Genomic DNA, 21,846 nt, shown 5'->3' on the forward strand with positions numbered 1-21,846 from the left:
TTCTGGAAATAAAGTGCATATTACGTCCTCCTTAGTCAATTGGCTAGCCTATCCTCAGCTTTTCACCACAGCCCTCCAGCCCCAGATTGTAAACTATACCTCTTGACTCACCTGGGTCTACTTAATCTTCTCACATATAAAAAATTGTAGAGCCCTGTACCCTTCCCTCCATGGAACCAGAACAGTAAACAGCCCAGTCTTTAGGTTTGCATTTGGATTATTTTATACCAATGTAACAGTGATTTATTTTATACCTTCATTGGCAGATGGCTTCATCCAAGGAGATCTTTTCTAGAACAGTGAAAGATTTGTCCCAATTCTAAGGCTAGAGAGTTTCTGCTTAACCCTTAGATCCACAAGAAGCAAACCTGGGGGATTTGAGAAGAGTTATTTGATGCCTGCCTCAGGGTTTGGAAAACTTGGGGTCCAGTCTCAGCATCTTTTTACACACTGAGGATAATCTTTACAAAATACTTCTTATATATTTATGTTAACTTAAAATGTTCATTTTAACAAATGGGTAACCAAAAGTAAGACTGCCCAGTTAAGTACCAGATACCTTGAAACAGTGCAGCTGACATAGAATACCTCTAGTCTGGGAATGGAGGTTTCCATCCTTAGAAGCAGCTCTGTGACCTGTGGGCCCCATCCTACAGGAATCAGTTCCTTCTATAGAATAGGGATTAATTAGCAACATTGTTTCTTTACAAAGGAAGCTGAAAAAAATTTATGAGGTTGCTTGCCTAATATCATCTGATGGAGACAGCAAGAATTGCCCCTGAAGTCCTTCAGTTATGAGATGCTATTCTTACCATGAGCCCAGGCTTGGTCCTTTTCATTTTTCAGTTGAGGAGGTAGAGGCAGAGGGAGGCTGAGTGGCTGGTGCAATCTGAGGAGACAGAAATGATCCCTAGATTAGAGCTGCCTGCATGGCTTCTTTTCTGGAAGCTGTTGCCCTCTACAAAATGCCTGCCCTTTCCTTGTTTTTGGCAGCAGTGGCAGCACTTGGGAAACTCAGAAATGATGTTCTGCTTGATATCTAGTGAGAGTGTTCTGGTTCTCAGTGGATCACAGCAAACATTCAGTGTTGCTGGGAGCCTGTCCCTGAATGGGAGGTGATGGTAAATATGAGAATTTAGCTGTCACCCAGCCATGTTCTGAGACATGCAGGTTGGGAAGCAGAGGCCATTCCCAGGCAGAGACAAGTCTGATGAGCAGTTAGTAAGAGCCAGAGAAGAGGACAGATGAGGCACTGTGTGAGCAGGCGCCCCTCCCTGGGAGATTCTGGGTAAGAACTAGGAGTACCCCTCTGCTGAGCAGAGATCCTTAGGGACCCTTGGCGTGGACAGCCCTCCCAAAGCAGTCAGTGTTTAACCCCTTCCCGCATGAGAATTTGGGAGGGAAAAGAACAGGTTTGAGGGTAGTGGGTGGGATGCTAATTAAAAGATAAGCCCTTGGGCTTCCCTGGTGGCGCAGTGGTTGAGAGTCCGCCTGCCGATGCAGGGGACACGGGTTCGTGCCCTGGTCCGGGAAGCTCCCACATGCCGCGGAGCGGCTGGTCCCGTGAGCCATGGCCGCTGAGCCTGTGCATCCGGAGCCTGTGCTCCGCAACGGGAGAGGCCACAACAGTGAGAGGGCCGCGTACCAAAAAAAAAAAAAAAAAAAAAGAGATAAGCCCTTGTGTGTCTCTGTGTCAGGTGATTTGTGGGCTGGGGACTTATTCATCAGTAGACTGACTGTCCTTGCCCCAAAGGGGACCTTGGATAAAACTATCTGCTCACTTTTAGATTTTTATTTCCCGAGAATTACTTGTTTTTAACAGAAATGGCCTTCAAAGTGGACCACATTGCAAACCAGGAGATTAAAAAAAAATTAGAACACAAACATTTGGAATTCAAAGCATTCAAAAAACCCCCAAAAGGACCTTGAAGCTAGCAGATGAAAAACCCTTGAGCAAGAGTCTTCCCCGTCATACATAGTACCTTCTTTAACCAAATGGAGCCAGAGATGAGACCTCTCACCTCTCCACCTCTACTATGCGCACGCACGCGCGCACACACACACACACACACACACACCTCCCACACTGCCCCAAGGCTCTGGCACCTGCTTTTACATCTGTCATTTCACTATAACAACTGATAACAAAACATGCCACTAAAATGTGCATTTTAATCGTAAAGTTGACATTGAAACTGTGGTAGTGTTCAGTTGTGTTTTTAGGTGTTATTCTAACTCATAGCATTATGTTCCCTTCAGTAGAGAACAGTGAAGGGGCACCTGGGAAATGATTTTCAGACACAATGGAAGGCTTCCACTTAGGTTTTCCTTCTTCCTTACCTCCTTCATCCCTTCCAGACTGAAGTTGTTAAGCTTGCTGTCTACTCAGAAGCCAGCAGTTCTCTAAAACTGGATTTTGATGGTTTGCCTTCATAAAGGAGAGATTCAAAAGCAAGGTACTGAGATCAGACCACTTGAAGAGAATGGAAAAGAATATGCTTGATTGCTACTTTTGGACCCTTATTCATCTCGAGGTGCTTCTACATAGCAACCAAAGTTTGGGGTTCTATGTGGCACCGGCTTTCTATTAAGAGTGAAAAGTAGTATTAGAGCACAGCTCCTTAGGTGACTTAACCTAGGGGAGTAGGCGGGTGGAGAACCCTCCCCCACCGAGGGGTAGACGCCCTGTGCCAGGGCCTGGTGGAGCCATCGCGGGACGGCTGGCTCTTGTCTGCAGACAGACATTTTGCCAGTCCCTCAGAGGGAGTAGTGGTCACGCTAATAATGAGGACACCACTGCAAACAGAAGGGGAAATGTATTCTTGAAATGCAAGTGGAATTTTGAGGGTTGAGTTGAATGTGAAGAAAAAAAGAGAGATAATCCCAAACCAGTAACCGTTTGTCTCTTGATGTATATTCCCTCCTAGTATACATGAAGGAAGCATTTCAGTATTATTTTTGTGAGAGATGAAACTATTGCGTATACCAGGTAAAAACAGACGAGGAATTAACCGTGCTCATTTTATTAATTCAAGAGAAGAGCCACAATCAGAGAGTTACACAATTACCCCAGTAGTGTTTGTATAACTGTAATAGAATTTCATGGTAGTTTGTAGAATAAAATTTTACATAAGATAGAATCGCAGAATCGTAAGCCCATAAAAGCCTTTTAAGCTGTTGGAGTTTTAAAAGTAGTATGTTATATTAAAAGCTTCATATAAAGTGAATTACAAAAGAGAAAAACAGTTCTGGTGTTGAGAGTTGTACATTACAAAGTTGGTAACACAACTTCATTTTGTGTGATGCACGTGATGTTGGCGATGATTCATTTATCCCTCACTGGAGTAGCATGCTGGGAAGAAAAATATGGAACCCTGTGGGGCCTAGCTGACCTTTCTGGGGCTCAGTTTCCTGGTCTGAAAAATGGAGGTAACAGTAGCTACAAATCACTGGGTTGGATGTGAGTAAAATATTATATATGTAAATACTATTTTCTATTATTTATTGTTAGGCTCCTATTTTATGTTACGTCAAGACTTCCCAAATCAACCATGTTTTTAAGACTCTTTGACTACTGTCCTAACAACCCTTTGTTGCTATCCTTATACCTTATATTTATATATATTACAGCTGTATAAATATAATAAATATATAAATATTTATATATTTATAATATCCTTAAACTTTACATTTAACGATTACTTTATTCCTCTTGCTGTCTTCCTTTTCTCCTTCATGGATCACATTCTCCCTGGTGAAATTGTAAGAGCGGCCTCTGAAACTCTTTTTTCATATCTGAAACACTTTGCCCTAACAACCCTTATTAGTTCTGATTATTGCATTTCCTGAGGATGTTACTGCCCAGTTCTGCTGTTTGCACGTCGTTTGGAGGAGTCGTGAGTGAGCTGCGACACCGGTGGACAGACCTTCATGCAGCATGACAGTTCCATGCTCTGCTCTGCCCAGAATAAACTCAGGCACTAAAGACTAATGCATTATTTAAAGAGGTGCCATAAAGTTGCACATCATACTAGAGTCCACTGTATTTTCAAGCCGGACTCTCCAGTAGTCTTTGTGCATAGATTTTGCTAGGAACAATGTTAGAGAAATGGGGAAAAGATTCCCTAAGTTCTCCGTTGTCCTAGTTCATGTTTCAGTAAAATCTCTCCACAGGGACCAACAACATACCTTCAGCAGTAAAACTCAATGTCCCTTTTTCATCCTGTTAGTCTAGTTGGCCTTAGGAAAATATCTCCACTTTCTCTATATTATTATTCTTTGTCACTTTATCAAAGCATGGTTTCATTATTCTGCCTCTCTCACTATTTTAAAAAGAAAAAAAAAACAATGCTAAACCCCAGTATGCTTAAAAGCTTACTATTATAGTCATCACTGGGAAATTCCCTTTTCACTTAAAATGGCTGAGAATAGAAATAGGAATCTGATTATTCCAGCGACCTGGTTAGCAAAGCGTGGGGACAGGCCATCGATTTTTGGAGAATTTGAATTAAGTCTCTCTTATTAGTATTAAAACTAGACTGAATATCTTTTTTTTTTTTTTTTTTTTGTGGTACACGGGCCTCTTACTGTTGTGGCCACAGGCTCCGGACACGCAGACTCAGCGGCCATGGCCCACGGGCCCAGCCGCTCCGCGGCATGTGGGATCTTCCCGGACCGGGGCACGAACCCGCATCCCCTGCATCGGCAGGCGGACTCTCAACCACTGCGCCACAATGGAAGACAATTTTCCACGGATGGGGTGTGAATGGGGGATGGTTCAGGCAGTAATGTGGGTGATGGGGAGGTTGGTTCAGGCGGTAATGCGAGCGATGGGGCCGATGGTTCAGGCGGTAATGCGGGTGATGGGGAACGATGGGGAGCGGCAGATGCAGCTTGGCTCACTAGCCCGCTGCTCACCTCCTGCTGTGCAGCCCGGTTCCTAACGGGCCAGGGACCCTTAGTGGTCTGCGGCCTGCGGTTTGGGGACGCCTGCCTTAATTCATCATTTTCTTCTTCACCATTAAAATATAAGCGCTAAAAATGTTCTGTTCACTGGAGCTTTCTTGTTTATTCCAAAGGCTCTTGATGTTTGTTTGATTGTATAGTCCTACTTTTAAACAGAGTGAATATTAGGTTAGAAGCCAGAATGAACCATTTTTCAAACCAGTTTAAAAAGTGAATATAATTAGAATAATTCTCACATGACACACAGTCTCTGGAGGAAATACAATTTGTAACCATATAATATTGATGTTGCTGGCAGCGTCTTTTGTTTACCCATTACTTATATAGATTTGAATGGCCATACTTCTAAGTTTAATGGTAATTTATATATACTTATAAAATCCTTTGGTCATTGTGGAGGGGCTCCACTCCCAGGTCTCCTTGGTCCACGTTGATTGGAGAGGACCATTCTGACTTGGTGTCTGCAGAGAGTCCACTAGCTTGTGATGTCGTTGCCTTCCAAGTTTTCTCTCTATTTTTTTGGAGCTTTTGCATAAATATTCCATGGCAGTTTTCATTTTTAAATAAAACAAATATGTAGAGGATACAATAGCTTTAACTCTGCCCATAGGGCTTCAGCAGCTGCAGAAGTCTCTGTGATGCAGCAGGTGGGAGGGGACTGCCATGGCTTCTGTGCACGAGAGCAGACAGATGTTCTCTCCGGGACAACCCACAGAAGGAGCAGGGCGAGGGTTTCAGACCCTGCTTTCCTACCTATGAACAGGTCGCCTTACATTTTTGGTAAAGGGATAATACCTGCTTTGATACCCTTATGGTGTTGATATGAAGGTCAAATGATGCATGGACTTGAAAGTTCTTTGTAAGAAAAAATTATGCAGGGAGGTGGGTAGTTTTCCAACCTTCCTTGTGTTGCAAATTGGAATAGCTGAAGAGTCTATTCCCTGGGACTCAGCGTCCTATGGAAGCTTCAGAGAGGGCCCGGCACCCTCTTCAGGACTTCTCTTCATCCTTGAGCTGGGGATGCTCAGAGTGCTATTCCTGAGGCTGTCTCCTTCTGGTACTGACATTGCGAATCATCACTTTTGAGCCATGGATCTGGCTGTTTTTTAGTAAAGGAGATCTGGCTCACACTGCTTTCAGTCTATTCCATTGTACATGGTGTGCTTTGTGGATTTGTAAGCATGTAAGTGTATCTGAATGAACTGCTCTACGCAAGTCTTTTTTTTTTTTTTACATCTTTATTGGAGTATAATTGCTTCACAATGGTGTGTTAGTTTCTGCTTTATAACAAAGTGAATCAGTTATACATATACATATGTTCCCATATCTCTTCCCTCTTGTGTCTCCCTCCCTCCCACCCTCTCTATCCCACCCCTCTAGGTGGTCACAAAGCACCGAGCTGATCTTCTTGTGCTATGCGGCTGCTTCCCACTAGCTATCTATTTTACGTTTGGTAGTGTATATATGTCCATGCCACTCTCTCGCTTTGTCACAGTAAGACAGGAATAAAGACACAGACCTACTAGAGAATGGACTTGAGGATATGCAGAGGGGGAAGGGTAAGCTCTGCGCAAGTCTTGATTAACTTCTTCATATTATTTTAACATTTTGGAATAAGAGCGAATCTTCGCTCACCCTTAAAATGAGAATTTTTATAAATGTGGTTCTTAGTATGTGTGAATGGTTTTAGAATTGACAGTATGTTTTGGACACATGGAAGGATTTGAATAGAAGTACTGATCTCTGGGGTGGTTGTTAAATTAATCAGCTGTTTATGCTAAATCTTATCTACTCAAGAACGAACTTGTGAGCTTTGATGTACTAAAAACAAAACCTAAACCTTCAGACAAGGAAAGGCTGTCAACTCTGAGCGGCACCAGTAGACGGTGCTGACGGTCACAGAGGTCCCTTCAGTCCCTGGCACCAAGTCCTGAAAATTGTCTTGTTCCTGCATCTGTGCTTAGATTTGAGCTCTTTTAACAATATTGATGACCCTGTAGTATCTGACAAGTGAAGAAGCAGTGAGCATGTTGAAAGTGCTAGTGAGAGAGGGCACATGATGATGATGGAAAAAACCCAGATTGTAATTTCTTAAAAAGCAAGTGGTGAGAAAACACTTCTGTGTGTATACATGAGATCGATAGTTCCATTGAAGGAATACTGCTAAGGGACAAAGAATAACTTGTACAGTGTGTTGAAGGTTTTATGTCCAAGCAGAGGACAGTAATTGGCAAGTGATGGGGGAAAATGCTTGACAAAATAGACCACACTTTGGGATATATGACTTAGAAGAGCAATGTCAGATATCTATTAGCCTGACGCTAATTCAGGAAACAACTAAGAGTTTGTTCAGGAGCTGATCGTGGTGGAGGTGCTGCTGATGAAACCTTGGTCCAAAGCTCTGCTAGTGGCAAAAGCCCAGGTCCCTCGGAAACATGAGTGGAGAAGCGGGGGCTGCAGCATTGTCTACAGCACTTGAGGACGTATCCGTGGAGCACAGTCACCTGCCTCCTAATTTTCAGCATAGAAGAAACATCCTTTTTGCAAAGTAATGCCCCACAGATCTTATATCACTGAGGGAAGGGAGAGCGGGCCTGCTTTTAAAGTTCACAGTGCTTATAGTGGAAATGTATTCAGACACCACAAGCCTGAGCCCTTCAAAGCCATCTCAGACTTTTGAACAGACAGACATACAAAACCTGTTGGAAGAGTTCTGATCTGTTCATTGGTAGAGGAACTGGTTATTGTCCTATTCTGCTTTAGATGCAGGGCAGCTACATATCCTTTTATAGTATCAGAATAAGGAAAAAATGAGACAGAATATGGCAAGTAGCAATTGTGAAACCCATAGGATTCATCACTTTGCCAAGTAATAGGTATAAGAAATCTTTTGACCTGCAACTCATTTCCCTGTCATGACAGTATTGCTATAGTGGAAGAAGCGTGAACCCTGGCACAGGCTGGCTGTGTGATCCCAGAAAGCTGCACAACTCCTCTGAGATTCAGTTCCTTCACCTGAGAATGGGCGTAATGTTGCCCCTCCAGCAGCAATGCTGTGGGCAGCAAAGATGATACTTACTAAGGCCCTGATGCAGAGCCTGGGCAGGACAGGCTCCAGTGACCCTCAGCCATCAGGGAAATCAGCATCGACTGTACTCCCGTGATCAGTAAATGACTTCAGCAGAGAGCCGGAGTCCAGGGCCGCCAGCGATTGCTGTGGCCAGCTTTATCAGCTAAGATAGAGTAGAACAAACAGGCAATGGTCAAAACATCATGGAAGTTCATCTTTCTCCCTTGTAACGTCCGGGGTAGGTGTTCTGGTCTAGGAAGGCTCAGGTCTACACAGCCGTTCAGGGACTCAGGCTTTGGAGGCTCTGCTGTTTTTCTAGTAGCATGACTGCTGACACCATTCCAGCTCAAAGAAGGGGGAAATGGCCTGGAGACACATGTGAAGGAGGTTTTAAGGGCCCGGATAGAAGTGGCCAATACCAGTTATCACCTGTATTATTTTGGAGATAATTATTCACATGGGCACCTAACTGCAGGGGCAGGATTGAGGTAGCCATGCTGGTTCGTTTCATGGCATAGAAGTGACCCTAAAGTACCCACTGTGCTCCACGCTGAATCTTGGTACAGACCTTTGGCTGAAACTTTGCAGGCAATTTCTCGTCTAAGCCAGGACCCAGGAAGGAGTCCTCAGGCACAAGGCTCGTGAGTCGTGGTACCGTGGGTTGAGGGTGTCTAATATCGGCCACACAGGTCACATGGCTGCCATGCTGGCCTTGGCCCAGATTGCACTCAGGCCAGGGACCGGGTGACTGGGGCCGGTGTAACTGACCTGGTCTTACGAGGCACCCCGTGTGCTGTGCCAGCTCAGTCACTGAGCCAGAGGGGTTGGCAGGTGGCCCACAAGGATGGTCCCAGGGAATCCAGGCAGCAGAACTAGGAATCCCATTGGCAGGAGCTGGCTCCTGGGAAATCCGTCTAGAGCAGCAGAAGCCGGAACTGGGAAGTGGGGGAAGTGGGGGGACAGGGGGGATGGGCAGGGCTCCCAGGCACTGGGTGTTCCAGGTATGTCTCCAGCCCTAGAAGGGGAGAGAGGCGAATGCAGTTAAGTGGCCGAAACTAAGGTGTTTCTCTGGTCCGACCCAAAACACGGGTTGGGGTAGAGCAGGGATTAAGAGAGAAGGAAGGGAATTGAGATTAAGGAGTAGTATTGATGTCTTAAAGTCATCCCAGGGACCTTGGGGCCAGCTGGGAGCAAGACATGAGCAAACCACCAGCTCCTGGCTGCTGGGCAGTGATTCATCTCTAACCCTACTGAGTGCAGAGGCTGGGGCTTCATATACCTGCCCCCTCAGTCAGGATGGGCTCAGGAGCTCACTTGCTGGTGGGAAAGGGATGGATCCAGTGGGGGGGGGGGCAGCATTTGGGAACATCGACATGAGGGAAGCATTAACAGATTATCTTCTGGAATTGCACTGCAGCTCTAAATGGCATAAAAATGTGTTTCATTTAATTTTTAGTTGCCCTCCAGTTCCTCAAGAAGTATTCACCAAATGTTGGCAGATTCTATCAGTCGTATGAAGGAATATGGATTTCACCAGGTAAAGGACTTACCTTCCGTCTCAGGGGCTAAGTGCAGAGCCAGTTCCACTAATGTTTCACAAATTGTTTTATTAGCCTCATGCAGAAATGAAATTAAGCAGCAGACTGTGAACTCTATCTTTGAAAAGCTTGTGAGCACAGCTGTTCATCTTTACCTGTTTATCTGGAGTTGGAGAGTCTTGAGTATCATGGAAAGGATGTACCAGGACGTATCTGCTCGTCAGGACATATCGGACTCCTCCCTGAAGATCTGACGTGAGATAGCATCCCGGACAGAGGCGAACGCTGGGGAGACTGATTTCAGAGAGAGATAAACGAAGCATGAAACTTGGCGGAAATCGTGAATTCACATTAGGTTCCCTAGATGTTCACTCTTTCTCGAGCCTGTCCCTTTGCGCTGAGCAGCTGCTTGGGTCACTGTGCCCACGGTGCCCGCAGGGCCTCCAGGCGCTCAGGTCTCCGGGTCCATCTGGACAGGGACCTCTCTGCTCCCTCCGTCCTACTGCTGTGTTACCATACATGCGGCTCAGGATAACTGAGGCAGAGACTGGAAACCCTGTAGGGTTTGGCCCACAGATGGTCTGAAAAAGTGGAGTGAGAGATGAGGCTGTAAAGTGAAGGTTCTGGGGGCCACAGGCTGGGATGGAGGCTGTCAGGAGGCGGCTGGGGCTGGTTACCTTGGGTGGTGACCCAGGCCCGGACTCCTCTGCAGGGCCATGTGTGAGCTGGAGAGCTCGCACGTTTGAGGCGTCAGTCATGGGGAGGTCTGGAGCTGTGGGCCTGGTGTGCAGACGCTGATGTAATACATGCCTCTTTATAAAACAGCAGCAATAGTCCCTAAAGGAACTCCCCAGTGACCCTGCCCTGATTACATTATGCCATTTTAAATGAGGGCAGGTGAGGAAGAAAGGACAGGAGATCTGTGTGTTCGTTCAGACGACCTATGTTGAGTTCCTTCTGCGTGCCAGGCTCTGCTATGGGCACTAGAGACACAGTGAACGAAACAGATAAAGTCCCTGCCCTTGGAAAGCTTCTACTCCTGATGGGGAGACAGATGATACATCTGTGTGTGAACTCAGGTCCTAAGAGCTCTGCAGGAAAATCACGCAGGATAAGGGAGCTGAGGAATGCAGGGAGGGTGGGAATTGGATTTTATAGAGGTGGCCAGAGAAGTTGACATTGGAGCAGACACCTGAAGAATGAGGGCGGAGTGATGGGGATGGCTGGGGAAGTGTGTTCCAGGCAGAGGGAATAGCACGTAGGAGGGCACAGAGGCAAGAGCTCTTGGACATGGTGGAGGAACGCACAGAAGTCAGTAATGAGACGGAGTGAGGGGCTGATGAGGGAGCTGGTGGGAGTATTTGCATCAGCAGCCCGGGACGAGCGGCTTTGTGTCAGGGACCTTTGACAGCTCCGTCTTCCCATCTCTGGCTCCACACCCCGGCCCCTGGGCGTCTGGACCAGTGTCCAGGCTCAGCCCTGCTGCCCCTCCACTCCCTGGCCTTCATCCTGGACCTGTGTGCTTCAGCAGAACACTTCTAAAGAAGAAATGATGGTTTTCTAAACAGAGAAAGTAAAGATCAACTTGTAAAGACTCTTCTAAAAGTAAATTTTCTGGAGGAATCCTTAGAGAAACTCGGGACAAGTTCTTGAGTGTTCTAGCTGCTTTGAATAAAAACAGCGGCCAGGGTCAGCTCTCATCTGCTATTACTCTGTGAAACATTAATTTTGTCTCCTTTCTCACTGTGCCCATACATAATGACACTGTGGATGAAAAAGGAGTGAGACTTACTAAACACAGCTCTCTCAGACACTGGAGTATCAACTTAGCAGCCAAGTACCACCCGAATTATTATTTACTTAATATATTTCTTTAAGTAGACTCACTTGGTAAACTTCTTGCTTTTCCTAAGCAACAGTATCCTTAGTATAACAGTATGCTATGATAGCATAGTTTAATATTGTAGCTATATTTTTCTAATTATTTAAAATCATTTAAAAATATGTGTGTGGAAGACAAACAAAGCTCCCTTTGAATTTTTTTCTGTTTGAGCTTAGAAATTTCTACCAGCACTTTTGATATTTTCAGGCTTGCCAACAGGTTCAATAAGGCAATGGCAAATTTTAAGTCATTTCAAACACCAAAAGCTGCTCTTTGGTTTTTATAATATTAACTAAAGAAGGGGGGCTTAGCTCTAGGCAGGAAAAGAATGTAAGAAAAAAAGTGAAAACAGTGAAACCACAAAAGTTTCGTTGCATCTGAGGTGAAGTGCATAATATGAATTACCACCGTCTTCTGTGCTAACTGTGCTTTAATGGTGATTGAAACCAGTTTCACAGCATCGAGGTTCGTATTTTACTTGTGGTGAAATAATTTAACCACAAGAAAGTCTTTATCTTTCTATAGGAAAACACAAGAGAAAAAAGCCATTTCTGTGGTGCAGAGCAAAGCACGGCCCGTCTTTCCCGCCCCTCAGCCTGTTTCATGACTCAGCTGACGAGGCTTTTTGCCACACCAAGTTGTAAATTCATTTTTCTCATGAACACTCAGAAGGTTGTCCTCAAAGAAACAAAGGAATTTTTAAGTGCTTTGGTGTGTTAGTTTTCTCTTTGGTTAAAAACGAATTCCCTTGGGTGTACTTAGGCTATAGAACTGTACATGTCAAAATGGTTAAGATGGTAAACTTAGTGTTATGTATATTTTACCACAATTTTTAAAAAATTTAAAATGGTAATTTTAAGTTATATGTATTTTACCACAGTAAATAATATTGTAAGACCACTATACTTCAATAAGATATTTCCTTTTTAAGGAAGACTCATGTTTCTTATTCTATATTTTTCCTTCTCAAAAAGGATGCTTTTAAAAGATATTTTTGTATATTTTATTTTTTCTTTTCTTTATTGAAGTACAGTTGATTTACAATATTGTGTTAGTTTCAGGTGTACAACAAAATGATTAAGTTTTTTTTTCAGATTACATTCCATTATACATTATTATAAGATATTGAGTAGAATTCTCTGTGCTATACTGTAAATCCTTGTTGTTTGTCTGTTGTATATATAGCAGTTTATATCTGTTAATCCTATACTCCTAATTTGTTCCTCCCTCCCTCTTTCCCTCTCCCGTTTGGTAACCATAAATATGTTTTCTGTGTCTGTGAGCCTGTTTCTATTTCTAATCTATTTTGTATATAGATTTATTTGTATTACTTTTTAGATTCCACATATATGTGATATATAATATTTGTCTGTCTCTGTCGGACTTACTTCACTAATTATGATAATCTCTAGGTCTATCCATGTTGCTGCAAATGGTAATATTTCATTCTTTTTTATGGCTGAGTAATATTCCACTGTGTATAAGTATCACATCTTCTTAAGCCAATCATCTGTTGGTGGGCACTTGTGTTGTTTCCATGTCTTGGCTATTTTAAATCATGCTGCTATGACCATTGGGTGCATGTATCTTTTTGAATTAGAGTTTTCTCCAGATATATGCCCAGGAGTGGGATTGCTGGATCATATGGTAGCTCTATTTTTAGTTTTTTAAGGAACCTTCTACTGTTCTCCATAGTAGATGTACCAATTAACATTCCCACCAACAGTGTAAGAGGGTTCCCTTTTTCTCCACACCCTCTTTTGCATTTATTATTTGTGGACTTTTTGATGATGGCCATTCTGACTAGTGTGAGGTGATAGCTCATTGTGGTTGATTTGCATTTCTCTAATCATTGGTGAAGTTGAGCATCTTTTCATGTGCCTGTTGACCATATGTATGCCTTCTTTAGAAAAATCTGTTTAGGTTTTCTGCTCCTTTTTTGATTGGGTTGTTTACCTTTTGATATTGAGTTCTATGAGCTGTCTGTATATTTTGAATATTAACCCTTTGTTGTTTGCATCGTTTGCAAATATTTTCTCCCATTCCATAGGTTGTTTTTTCATTTTGTTGATGGTTTCCTTTACTGTGCAAAAGCTTATACGTTTGGTTAGGTCCCATTTGTTTATTTTTTGCTTTTATTCCTTTTGCCTTGGGAGACTGACCTAAGAAAACATTGGTGTGGTTTATGTCAGAGGAGGTTTTGCCTATGTTCTCTTCTAGGAGTTTTATTGTGTCGTATCTTATATGTAGTTCTTTAAGCAATTCTGAGTTTATTTTTGTGTATGGTTTGAGGGAGTATTCTAATTTCATTGATTTACATGTAGCTGTCCAGCTTTCCCCAACACCACTTGTTGAAGAAGGTGTCTTTTCTCCATTGTACAGTCTTGCCTCCTTTGTCATAGATCAATTGACCATAGGTGCGAGGGTTTATTTCTGGGCTCTCTATTCTGTTCCATTGATCTATGTGTCTGCTTTTGTGCCATTACCATGCAGTTTTGGTTACTTTAGCTTTGTAGTATAGTCTGAAGTCTGGGAAGATTTTTCCTCCAGCTTTTTTCTTTTTCCTCAGGATTGCTTTGGCAATTCTGGGTCTTTTCTGGTTCCATATCAGTTTTACGATTATTTGTTCTAGTTCTGTGAAAAATGTCCTGAGTGTTTTGATAGGGATCACATTAAATCTGTAGATTGCTTTGGGTAGTATGGCCATTTTAACAATATTTATTCTTCCGATCCAAGAACATAGGATATTTTTCCATTCCTTTGAATCATTTTCAGTTTCCTTTATAAATGTTTTATAGTTCTCGGTGTGTAGGTCTTTTACCTCCTTGGTTAAGTTTATTCCTAGGTTTTTGTTTTTGTTTTGACATGATTTTAAAATCATGTTTAAATTTCATTGTTAGTGTAAAGAAGTGCAACAGGTTTCTGTGTATTAATCTTGTATCCTGCTATCTTGCTGAATTCATTTATTAGTTCTAGTAGTTTTTGTGTTATGACTTTAGGGTTCTCTATATAGAGTATCATGTTATCTGCAAATAGTGGCAGTTTTACTCTTCCCTTCCAGCTTGGGTACATTTTATTTATTTTTCTTGTCTGGTGGCTGTGGCTAGGACTTCCAATACTATGTTGAATAGAAGTGGTAAGAGTGGGCATCCTTGTCTCGTTCCTTTGGGAAGTCTTTCAGCTTTTCACCATTGACTATGATGTTGACTGTGGGTTTGTTGTAACTAGCCTTCATTATGTTGAGATATGTTCCCTTTATACCCATATTGATGAGAGTTTCTGTCGTGAATGGATGTTGAATTTTGTCATGTGCTTTTTCGGCATCTATTGAGATAATCATGGATTTTTTGTCTTTTCTTTTGTTGATGTGGTGTATCACATTAATTGATTTGCATATGTTGGGCCATCCTTGTGACCCTGGAATGAATCAAACTTGATCATGGTATAGGATCCTTTTTACGTGTTGTTGGATTCAGCGTGCAAATATTTTGTTGAGGAGTTTTGCAGCTATATTCATCAAAGATATTGGCCTGTAAATTTCTTTTTTTGTAGTGTCTTTGGTTTTGGCAGCAGGGTGATGGTGGCTTCATAGAATGAATTTGGGAGTGTTCCCTCTTCCTCAGTCTTTTCGAAGAGTTTGAGAAGGATCAGTGTAAGTTCTTCTTTGTATGTTTGGTAGAATTCCCCAGTGAAGCCATTTGGTCCTGGACTTTTGTTTGCAGTGAGTTCTTTTTTTAGCTACAGATTCTATTTCACTTCTAGTGATCGGTCTGTTCAAATTAGCTGTTTGTTTCTGACTCAGCTTTGGTGGGCTGCATGTTTCTAGAAATGTGTCCATTTCTTCTAGGTTGTCCAACTTGTTGGCATATAATTGTTCATAGTATTCTCTTATGATTTTTTTATATTTCTGTGGTATCAGTTGTTATTTCTCCTCTTTCATTTCTTATTTTGTTTATCCGGGTACTCTCTCTTTTCTTCTTGGTGAACCTGGCTAGAGGTTTGTTAATTTTGTTTATCTTTTCAAAAAAACCAGCTCTTGGTTTTGTTGATCTTTTCTATGTTTCTTCTGAGCTCTATTTTATTTATCTGCTCTCTGATCTTTATTATTTCCTTCTTTCTGTTGACTTTGGATTTTGTTTGTCCTTCTTTTTCTATTCTTTTAAGTGGTAGGTTAGGTTATTTATTTGAGATTTTTCTTGTTTCTTGAGGAAGGCCTGTAGTGCTATGAACTTCCTTCTTAGAACTGCTTTTGCTGCTTTCCATAGATTTTGTAAGGTTGTGTTTTCATTTTCGAGCTTTCTATTCTCTTCCATTCATCTATATGCCCATTTTTGTGCCCATACCATGCCTAGTGCCTGCCTCACTGCTGGAAACTGCCAGAGTCCCTCACCAGTATTTGTTTTTGGTTTTTTAAACAGAAGAAAGAATCTGTGAAGAAAACACAAGATGAAGAAGTAAAACAAATAGATGAAGAGAGAACCAAGCAGATTTATAAGAGCTGGAAAGAAGATTCGGAGTGGCAGGCCTCTTGTGAGTACCCAGAGGCCTCCATAACAGTGACACTAAGCTAGTTTGTTCACAGAATAAGATGATCCATCTAGGAAGCACTTAGAGTGGTTGTTGAGAGATTTTTTTTTTTTTTTTTTTTTTTTTTTTTTGCGGTACACGGGCCTCTCACTGTTGTGGCCTCTCCCATTGTGGAGCACAGGCTCCGGACGAGCAGCCTCAGTGGCCATGGCTCATGGGCCCAGCCACTCCGCGGCATGTGGGATCTTCCCGGACTGGGGCACGAACCCGTGTCCCCTGCATCGGCAGGCGGACTCTCAACCACTGCGCCACCAGGGAAGCCTGAGAGATGTTTTAACACTAAACTATTACTCAAAGGCTACAGAGCCATCTAAACATTGAATAGCAGAAAGGTTCTCATCTAAACATTGAATGGCAGAAAGGTTCTCAATTCATCTTTGTACCATCAAAATTATGATGTATGTATATGATGAAATGGTATTTAGCTATGAAAAAATGTTTTGGAAGAGTGTTTAAAGTCCTTGGAATGTGTTTATATCTTTTTAGCTTGGAGAAGAAAAATCATTATAAAATAGTATGAAAAATATCCCTACTTAAAAATGTCTAAGTATATGAGGGAAAAGAAGTGGCAGGTTAACATATTAACATTAGTTTTCTTGGAGAGGCAGGATTCAAGGTTATTTATTGGAATTCTTCTCGTTTTTCTGTATTTTTCTCAGTTTTCAACAGTGAACACATCTTAACTTTGTAATCAGAAGAACACACGTGTGACAGGCTGGATGTGTCAGCATCCCTTCCACACCTATGGCTCAACCCTGCCCCATTCTGAGTTAGCACTTCCCAGAGATCATCCTCCTAGGGAGAGGCCAGTGCAGATGAAGGCAGAGCAGAGCATGTGTGATGGATGCTGGGAGGATTTGGGTTTGAAACAGGATTAGAGCTTCCATCTGACTTTGACAAAGACACCCTAACTGCACGGTCATCCCTTGAAGCAACAGGAGGAGAACAGGGGCGGCTGTGTTTGCAGAATGTTGGGAATTCCATCACAATCAACACCATTAAAATGACAATTTTTGTGAAGTGAAAATGTTTACCAGATCCAATCACTTATATGCAGTGAAATCTTAGTGTAATGGAAGACTTCAGGCATTTCTGTGAAATCAAACATAACAGATTCTGATCAATAATGTCTGAAGTACAGATACACTCAGTAAAGCTTATTCTTACATCCTGCGCTAGGGTCTTTAATGCTAGGCATTGCTGGTGCCTGTTCATTGTTACCAGAGTCCGTTCTGTTCACCGTCTGAGGTGCTGATTCTTCTAAACATCTCCGTGGCTCATGAGGGCCTTTCTCAAACCCCACTGTTTTTCTAGTGCGAAAATCCAAGGCAGCTGATGAGAGGAGGCGCTCCCTGGCAAAACAGGCGCGGGAGGACTACAAGAGGCTGTCCCAGAGGGGGAGAGGCGGCGAGGGGCCACAGAGCCCCCTCGGTGGCCCCCAGAAGCCTCGGAGGCCCCCCCTTCCACCCAAGCCTCAGTTCCTGAGCCCTTCGGGACACCCCTGCAGACCTCTCAGGTAAGAAGCCATGCAGGTGGCTTTAAGCATAAGCGGTGAAATGGCTGATTAAAATAGATGAATTGCATGGCCGCTGCGGGGAGAGAGCCTACTGGTGCCATTCAATCCGGCTCCACCTCTGAGTCTGTGATTCTGAGACACCTGGGCAGCCCTTCATCTCCCCTCATCTGTAAAATCCCCACTGTGGGTACCATTAACACAGCCAGGAATTTTGTGAAGATGCTCAGCGAGGTCCTGTGCCACCAGCCCAGCTCACCCCCACCTGGTGACAGCCAGTGAGGGGAGGGGGGACAACTGGGGGGTCATCACAGTAGGAACCCAGGCTTGCCGGGCTTCACATCATGAGCAGAGCTACACTTCCTCTGCTCAGGATTAAAGATTTGATGATAATTCTCATTCTGGGATATACAGCCAAGCTCATAGATTGAGAATTTGGAAATGTTTCTTTTCTTTTTTTTTTTTTTTTAGTATCTTTATTGGAGTACAATTGCTTTACAATGTTGTGTTAGTTTCTGCTGTACAACAAAGTGAATCAGCTATATATATAAATACATCCCTATATCCCCTCCCTCTTGAGCCTCCCTCCCACCCTCCCTACCCCACCCCTCTAGGTCATCACAAAGCATTGAGCTGATCTCCCTGTGCTATGCAGCAGCTGGAAATGTTTCTTTTTTAAATGAAGACTTTATTTGGCCATGGTGGTCCCTTTGCCTCCTAGGCTGTGGGGGGAATTAGGCAGAACAATTTGTTTTGGAAAATCCCTGAATAAAACTACAGTGCAAACCCACAGCCAACATCATTCTCAGTGGTGAAAAACTGAAACCATTTCCACTAAGATCAGGAACAAGACAAAGTTGCCAACTCTCACCACTATTATTCAACATAGTTTTGGAAGCTTTAGCCACAGCAATCAGAGAAGAAAAAGAAATAAAAGGGACCCAAATTGGAAAAGAAGAAGTAAAACTGTCACTGTTTGCAGATGATGTGATATTATACATAGAGAATCCTAAAGATGCTACCAGAAAACTACTAGAGCTAATCAATGAATTTGGTAAAGTAGCAGGATACAAAATTAATGCACAGAACTCTCTTTCATTCCTATGCACTAATGATGAAACATCTGAAAGAGAAATTAAGGAAACGCTCCCATTTACCGTTGCAACAAAAAGCATAAAATACCTAGGAATAAACCTACCTAAGGAGACAAAAGACCTGAATGCAGAAAACTATAAGACACTGATGAAGGAAATTAAAGATGATACAAACAGATGGAGAGATATACCATGTTCTTGATTTGGAAGAATCAACATTGTGAAAATGACTATACTACTCAAAGAAATCTACAGATTCAAGGCAATCTCTATCAAACTATCAATGGCCTTTTTCACAGAACTAGAACAAAAAATTGCACAATTTGTATAGAAACACAAAAGACCTCAAATAGCTAAAGCAATCTTGAGAAAGGAAAATGGAGCTGGAGGAATCAGGCTTCCTGACTTCAGACTATACTACAAAGCTACATTAATCAAGACAGTATGGTACTGGCACAAAAACAGAAATATAGATCAATGGAACAGGTTAGAAAGCCCAGAGATAAACCCACGCACATATGGTCACCTTATCTTTGATAAAGGAAGCAAGAATATACAATGGAGAAAAGATAGCCTTTTCAATAAGTGGTCCTGGGAAAACTGGACAGCTACAGTTGAAATTAGAATGAAATTAGAACACTCCTTAACACCATACACAGAAATAAACTCTAAATGGATTAAAGACCTAAATGTAAGGCCAGACACTATAAAACTCTCAGAGGAAAACATAGGCAGAACACTCTATGATATAAATCACAGCAAGATCCTTTTTGACCCACCTCCTAGAGTAATGGAAATAAAAACAAAAATAAACAAATGGGACCTAATGAAACTTAAAAGCTTTTGCACAACAAAGGAAACCATAAACAAGATGAAAAGACAACCCTCAGAATGGGAGAAAATATTTGCAAACGAAGCAACTGACAGAGGATTAATCTCCAAAATATACAAGAGGCTCATGCAGCTCAATATCAAAAAACCCAATCCAAAAATGGGCAGAAGACCTAAATAGACATTTCTCCAAAGAAGATATATGGATTGCCAACAAACACATGAAAGGATGCTCAATATCACTAATCATTAGAGAAATGCAAATCAGAACTGCAAAGAGGTATCACCTTACACTGGTCAGAATGGCCATCATCAAAAAATCTACAAATGGGCTTCCCTGGTGGCGCAGTGGTTGAGAGTCCGCCTGCCGATGCAGGGGACACGGGTTTGTGCCCTGGTCCGGGAAGATCCCACGTGCCGCGGAGCGGCTGGGCCCGTGAGCCATGGCCGCTGAGCCTGCGCGTCCGGAGCCTGTGCTCCGCAACGGGAGAGGCCACAACAGTGAGAGTCCCACGTACCGGAAAAAAAAAAAAAAAAATCTACAAACAGTAAATGCTAGAGAGGGTGTGGAGAAAAGGGAACCCTCTTCACTGTTGGTGGGAATGTAAATTGATACAGCCACTATGGAAAACCATATGGAGATTTTTTAAAAAACGAAAAGTAAAACTACCATACGACCCAGCAATCCCACTACTGAACATATACCCTGAGAAAGCCATCATTCAAAAAGAGACATGTACCAAAATGTTCATTGCAGCACTATTTACAATAGCCAGGACATGGAAGCAACCTAAATGTCCATCGACAGATGAATGGCTAAAGAAGATGTGGCACATATATACAATGGAATATTACTCAGCCATAGAAAGAAACAAATTTGAGTTATTTGTAGTGAGGTGGATGGACCTAGAATCTGTCATACAGAGTGAAGTTAGTAAGAAAGAGAAAAACAAATACTGTATGCTAACACACATATATAGAATCTAAAAAAAAAAAAGCTTCTGAAGAACGTATGGGCAGGACAGGAATAAAGATGCAGACATAGAGAGTGGACTTAAGGACACGGGGAGGGGGAAGGGTAAGCTGGGACGAAGTGCGAGAGTGGCATGGACATATATACACTACCAAATGTAAAATAGATAGCTAGTGGGAAGCAGCTGCATAGCACAGGGAGATCAGCTCAGTGCTTTGTGACCACCTAGAGGGGTGGGATAGGGAGGGTGGGAGGGAGACTCAGGAGGGAGGGGATATGGGGATACATGTATACATACAGCTGATATACTTTGTTATACAGCGGAAACTAAAACAACATTGTAAAGCAATTATACTCCAATAAAGATGTTAAAAGAAAAAAGAAAAATGCAGTGATATCACAGCAGAAACCCCCATCCCTTATCTTCACTAAATATAAAATTATTTTCTCCTGGTTATTGCTATTACATGATTTTTTCATATTCTGGTGTGGAGGAAGATGATATTTAAAATAACCAAGAGAAATCAAATATTGATTTAATGAAACACAACTGTCTAAAGCCTTTTCCTCTGAAATAAAAACTAAAAATCCTTCTCTGTTAGGAGTATGGAAAAATAAAAAACAAAGGTCTCCTTTTGTGTGGGGCCAGTAGTTATCTTCAGGGCTTTTTCCTAATGTGGATTCTGTCCTCAGAGGAAGCAGGAGGTGGACCATTTCCTCTTCTATGATTATTTATACTTACTCAGTTGAAAGGTTCCATCTGGGGACTTGGGGACCAGCACTAACTGACCATGTTCTACAGAGTGACAGTTTGGGGAACGATTTTTTCCTTATGACAACAAGAGAGGCCCCTCAACGTTGTGCCTGGGGCACGGAGTGTGAACTCCTGCGCAGGTGCCTCCCACACCCGAGCCTGTCACTGTGTCGGGCCTCAGGTCCCCGCAGGCTATGTGCCTCTCCAGGCTCCCCCAAGGGTGGAATACAGCTTGTCATACACCCGCACCCACAGTATTTTGAGAGCACAGCTTATGTGACTGACAGCAATGAAGGTGCCTTTTTTTTTTTTTTTTTTTTTTTTGCGGTACGCGGGCCTACTGTTGTGGCCTCTCCCGTTGCGGAGCACGGACTCTGGACGCGCAGGCTCAGTGGCCATGGCTCATGGGCCCAGCCGCTCCACAGCATGTGGGATCTTCCTGGACCAGGGCACGAACCCGTATCCCCTGCATCGGCAGGCGGACTCTCAACCACTGCGCCACCAGGGAAGCCCTGAAGGTGCCTTTTAATGAGGGTTTTAAGACGATGTTTTAAGCTCCAGTAGCTCATTTTTTCCAACTTAAGCCACTTGCATGAAGTGCTTTTTGTGAGGTGGCCAGACCAGATGGTTTCAGGGCTG

The 21,846-nt window shown here is 42.8% G+C and overlaps 1 protein-coding gene across 2 annotated transcripts in view; it reads left to right on the top strand.

Moving 5' to 3' along the window:
• SH2D4A (SH2 domain containing 4A) overlaps positions 1 to 21,846 on the top strand; it is a 75,991-nt gene that overhangs the window by 27,487 nt on the left and 26,658 nt on the right. For both annotated transcript variants that reach the window (XM_060001345.1, XM_060001346.1), the window contains exons 5-7: positions 9,492 to 9,572; positions 15,874 to 15,985; positions 17,357 to 17,558. In XM_060001345.1, coding sequence (XP_059857328.1) covers positions 9,492 to 9,572; positions 15,874 to 15,985; positions 17,357 to 17,558 — 395 coding nt within the window. The remainder of the gene's footprint in view (positions 1 to 9,491; positions 9,573 to 15,873; positions 15,986 to 17,356; positions 17,559 to 21,846) is intronic.

This window comes from Delphinus delphis, chromosome 21 (assembly GCF_949987515.2).
Source record: "Delphinus delphis chromosome 21, mDelDel1.2, whole genome shotgun sequence".
Lineage (NCBI taxonomy): Eukaryota > Metazoa > Chordata > Mammalia > Artiodactyla > Delphinidae > Delphinus > Delphinus delphis.